At 43.8% G+C, this 4,607-nt stretch overlaps 1 protein-coding gene across 3 annotated transcripts in view; it reads left to right on the top strand.

Annotated features, from left to right (window-relative positions):
• LOC118379250 (E3 ubiquitin-protein ligase MYLIP-A-like) overlaps positions 1-4,319 on the top strand; it is a 50,732-nt gene extending 46,413 nt beyond the window's left edge. For all 3 annotated transcript variants that reach the window (XM_052469654.1, XM_052469653.1, XM_052469655.1), the window contains 2 exons: positions 61-469; positions 1,654-4,319. In XM_052469654.1, the coding sequence (XP_052325614.1) occupies positions 61-469; positions 1,654-1,878 (634 nt within the window). In that variant the 3' untranslated portion in view covers positions 1,879-4,319. The remainder of the gene's footprint in view (positions 1-60; positions 470-1,653) is intronic.
• The last annotated feature ends 288 nt before the right edge of the window (positions 4,320-4,607 follow it).

Here is a 4,607-nt window from a genome sequence, read left to right on the forward strand (position 1 = left end):
TGAGATTGATACTTCATCCTCGTGACTTCCTGGTTAGTAATGTCTCCCTCTCTCCTTCAGGTGTGACACGGTGACCAGCGCGGTGATGATGCAGTACAGCCGTGACTTCAAGGGTCACCTGGCGTCTCTCTTCCTCAATGAGAACATCAACCTGGGCAAGAAGTACGTCTTCGACATCCGACGCACCTCCAAGGAGGTCTACGACTACGCACGCCGGACGCTCTACAACGCCGGAATCATGGCGGCGGTTGGCGAGAGGACTCCATCGGGGCTCAGTCCACTGCGTGGGCAGGAGGAGGGGCTGGGAGAGGACTGTGGGAGCTGTCAGCAGAGCAGGGCGCTGCTGGAGAGACTAGAGAAACTCAGAGACGCTCTGCTGTGTATGTTGTGCTGTGTGGAGGAGATCGACTCAGCCTTCTGCCCCTGTGGACACATGGTGTGCTGCCAGACCTGCGCCAACCAACTACAGGTGAACAGACCCAGATAGAAGTGACTACTTGTGATTGGTTGAAAATGATCTCAACACACATGTTATTTCCTGCATGGTGGTCTTGGCCACATTGAGAAGCTACTACCAGTCAATGATAGAGAAGGAGTCCAGAAAACACTTTCATCTCTGCACATTCATTTAGTTGTTGATGGTTTTTTGGTTAAGTCGACCATTGGTCAAGACATTTGGATGCCACCACTGCCGTCAACCCCCAGAACACTCGGCTGTCTCATTAGGTTTAAATGTCTTCCCTTTCTCATCTTTCTTGAGGCCGTATTTCAGCTTGGCCTTAATACACTACAACAGTAGGACAGAAACCCATCCGGTCCTTTGTGCCATTGTAGGAAAGAACACTTGGGAAGGAAGGAAGCTGTTGAGGAGTATTGGAACCTAGCCACAGTTTGTGTTAGTGGTGGTTGTCCACACGGTGGTTCTAGCTGTGTAACACCATGAGTGGCAGAGCGCTCTGATTCCAGGAGAATACTTGACTTTTCTCCTGAGTCACTCTCATCACTTTTAAGGCTTTTAAAAAACCCGATCCAGTGTTTTGTTCATGCATGACTTCCGCTAACCTGATTGTCCCTCCAACTACTCTCCTAAATGTGCCCAACTTTGCTTAAACTGCCGTCTCAGATGGTGAATTAGTGGCTGTGGATTAAAGCTGCCGGTAGCAGGACAGCAAATCTCTATTCCATTAAATCCACAAGGAAACGTGTCATGTGATGGCTAGACCCAAGCACATTGAGAGGAGAGAGAGAACAGGAGATTTCCCCCCCAAGAAAATATACTCCCTTTCCAAGATGGCCGCCCCCTTATAACACACTATTAACCATCTTCTAGATATGTCTGAACAGAGTGTATCGTGGGTAATTTGATCTGGAGCTCCCGGTTGGTTAACTAACAGGCTTTTACGTGACTTCAATAAAATTGACTGGCTAAATGAGAATGGAGCGTGTTTCCACTATCCCTGCTCCATCACTGTGGTTCATGATTGGTTAGCATTGTTGGTGTCTGAAATATGATTGGTTGGCTACCTGGTCCATTCTGCAGCCCAGGGCTGGTGGTGGTTCATGCTCTCTTTCTACAGAATGTATTGTACCTGTCCTGTACCTCAAAGGAAGTGACCGTTTTATGTTGACGTTCTCTCTTTGTCCTCTCCCCAGTCGTGTCCGGTGTGTCGGTTGGAGGTGGAACACGTGCAGCATGTCTACCTCCCCACCTGCACCAGTCTCCTGAACTTCACCACCACCACCTCTCACCATGGCGACGACAGCCCCGGCCCCATCCACAGAGCTATGTGTGGTCTAGGACACACCTGCCACACCAAGGACAACTGCAACACCAACACCCGACACGACTCCAACAACATCTACCACACAGAGACATAGAACCACTTCACCACTCCCAGGCTGTGTACCAAATGGCTCCCTGGCACTACATGGGGAATCGGGTGCAATTTGGGAAGCAGCCCAGTCCAGTTCCAACAGCATTGGGTTCTGTTGGGTTGTTTTCGCCGTGCCACTCTCCCTGACGGTGGTATTTTCTCCACTCCCCACTGTAAATGATATGGATTATTTTTAAACCAATGATCGACTTGGGATTTTTTTAATACCTCCCCTCCCTTTTAGGTTTAGGTTTATTGCGTATTATTTAGTTTTAATCTAATTTCATCAGTTGATCTGATCTGAATTAGTGGCGCTATTTTGATTTATTTCACCATTTTTGGTTGTGTTGTTTTTTTTCTCCACATTGGTCTACAGAACGTGAATAATGTATTGGGCTCATAACCTGCAGCGTTTGTACAAGACGAGGACATTCTGTGTTCTAGGAGAGTACTAGGCAACCTGGACATTCTGTGTTCTAGGAGAGTACTAGGCAACCTGGACATTCTGTGTTCTAGGAGAGTACTAGGCAACCTGGACATTCTGTGTTCTAGGAGAGTACTAGGCAACCTGGACATTCTGTGTTCTAGGAGAGTACTAGGCAACCTGGACATTCTGTGTTCTAGGAGAGTACTAGGCAACCTGGACATTCTGTGTTCTAGGAGAGTACTAGGCAACCTGGACATTCTGTGTTCTAGGAGAGTACTAGGCAACCTGGACATTCTGTGTTCTAGGAGAGTACTAGGCAACCTGGACATTCTGTGTTCTAGGAGAGTACTAGGCAACCTGGACATTCTGTGTTCTAGGAGAGTACTAGGCAACCTGGACATTCTGTGTTCTAGGAGAGTACTAGGCAACCTGGACATTCTGTGTTCTAGGAGAGTACTAGGCAACCTGGACATTCTGTGTTCTAGGAGAGTACTAGGCAACCTGGACATTCTGTGTTCTAGGAGAGTACTAGGCAACCTGGACATTCTGTGTTCTAGGAGAGTACTAGGCAACGTAGAGTCATTCAGTTTTAAACGTTTCTTTTAAGCTTTGAGAATCTCATTTCATGGTTCTAATGGAGGGAAATGCATTTCATTTTTGTTGTTCGTTTCCTGTTTAGTTGTTTGTTTTCCATGTAGTTCCTATGGTTTCCATGCCAACGAGAAGGTATTTGAGGGGTAGGAAGCACAGCACAGCATTCTGATTTAGAGATGGAATGTGTCCCAAATGACATGCTATTCCTTATATGTTGTGCACTACTTTGGGCTCTGGTCAAAAGTAGTGCACTATATAGGGAATAGCATGTAATTTGGGATGCAGTTGTGGGTAAGTCTTGACGATAAGCCCAGTATTATTCTCTTCATGTGTAGATGGGTTCTGGATCCAAACAAGAACTTCGACAGGGAAAGAGAAATGGTTGAATGACCCTCAGTAAAAAGATTCAAACAGAACTCCATGAGCTCCGTCCATTCATTATTTCATCCCATATGAACAGGAACCCACAGAAATGCAGGTCCCCAAAATAAGATGTTTTAAGTATTCTGTGATTTTTTATTTATTGCTAAGGCTGTTTTTTTTTTCTAGCCTTAGTCTAGATCTGTTTGTGTTGCATCACTAACCCAGACCATAGGAGTTAGTTATATAACACAAACAGATCTGGGATCAGCCACTACTGTGTATTCTGTCCTTCTGTAGCTCAGTTGGTAGAGCATGGCGCTTGTAACGCCAGGGTAGTGGGTTCGATTCCCGGGACCACCCATACGTAGAATGTATGCACACATGACTGTAAGTCGCTTTGGATAAAAGCGTCTGCTAAATGGCATATATTATTATTATTATATATTATTCTGTGATCAGTATTTCTGTTTTTATGTGGTCAACTAGTGAGTTCCTTATGATTTCATTATTAAAGGGTACTAGTCTTATCAGTGCAATACTAGCTGCTTTTTGAAAAGCCTTTATGTATTTTTAGGGCAGAATATATATTTCTATCTACATTCACTTTACCAAGGAAGCTCCCCAAGTGAATTATCCGTAGGGTTTTGCCTTATTAATGTAGCAACATGGGTCTGTCTCCCAAATGGCACCCTATTACTTACGTAGTGCACTACTTTTGACCAGGGCCCATAGGATTCTGGTCAACAGTAGTGCACTGAATAGGGAATAGGGTGCCATTTTGAGACTCACTCACATTGTGTTTTTCGGTATGCGTTCTTTCTTTGCACAGACTTTCTTTGTTTAGAAAGATAATGAAGAATGTTTTCTTTATGGCTGGAACCATTTGGCACATTGTCACTGCAGGGGATTGATGCTTTTCACTTTGTAGAAGTAGGATTTGTTTCTGTTTTTTTGAAGCAAAAACCTATTCTCTGTAAATGTAGAAAGAAATTACTTTGGATATTTTGTATGTTATTTGTTTGAATGAGAAAAGTGTTAATAAAGTTGTTTTTTAAACATTACTTTTCTGACTGAGTTTTTAAACTTTTTTTTATAGTTAATCCATTTTTTATTCATGGCTTTGACAGTGTTGATCTAAAGTTACCCTGGCAACACTCACATTCACAGTTGACAGGTCAGATAAAGATATAGGATTAAATGACAGGGTGTTTTGTGATTGAAGATTACTAAACTCATAAGGTCAAAGGTAATGCCTGCTATGCTTTTAATCAGATCTCAGTAAATAAATGATGTTGTTGTCTGTCATTTAAAGTTTCTGTATGTTGATGGACGAATCATTTCATTATCAG

This window comes from Oncorhynchus keta, chromosome 19, assembly GCF_023373465.1.
Source record: "Oncorhynchus keta strain PuntledgeMale-10-30-2019 chromosome 19, Oket_V2, whole genome shotgun sequence".
In the NCBI taxonomy this organism is placed as follows: domain Eukaryota; kingdom Metazoa; phylum Chordata; class Actinopteri; order Salmoniformes; family Salmonidae; genus Oncorhynchus; species Oncorhynchus keta.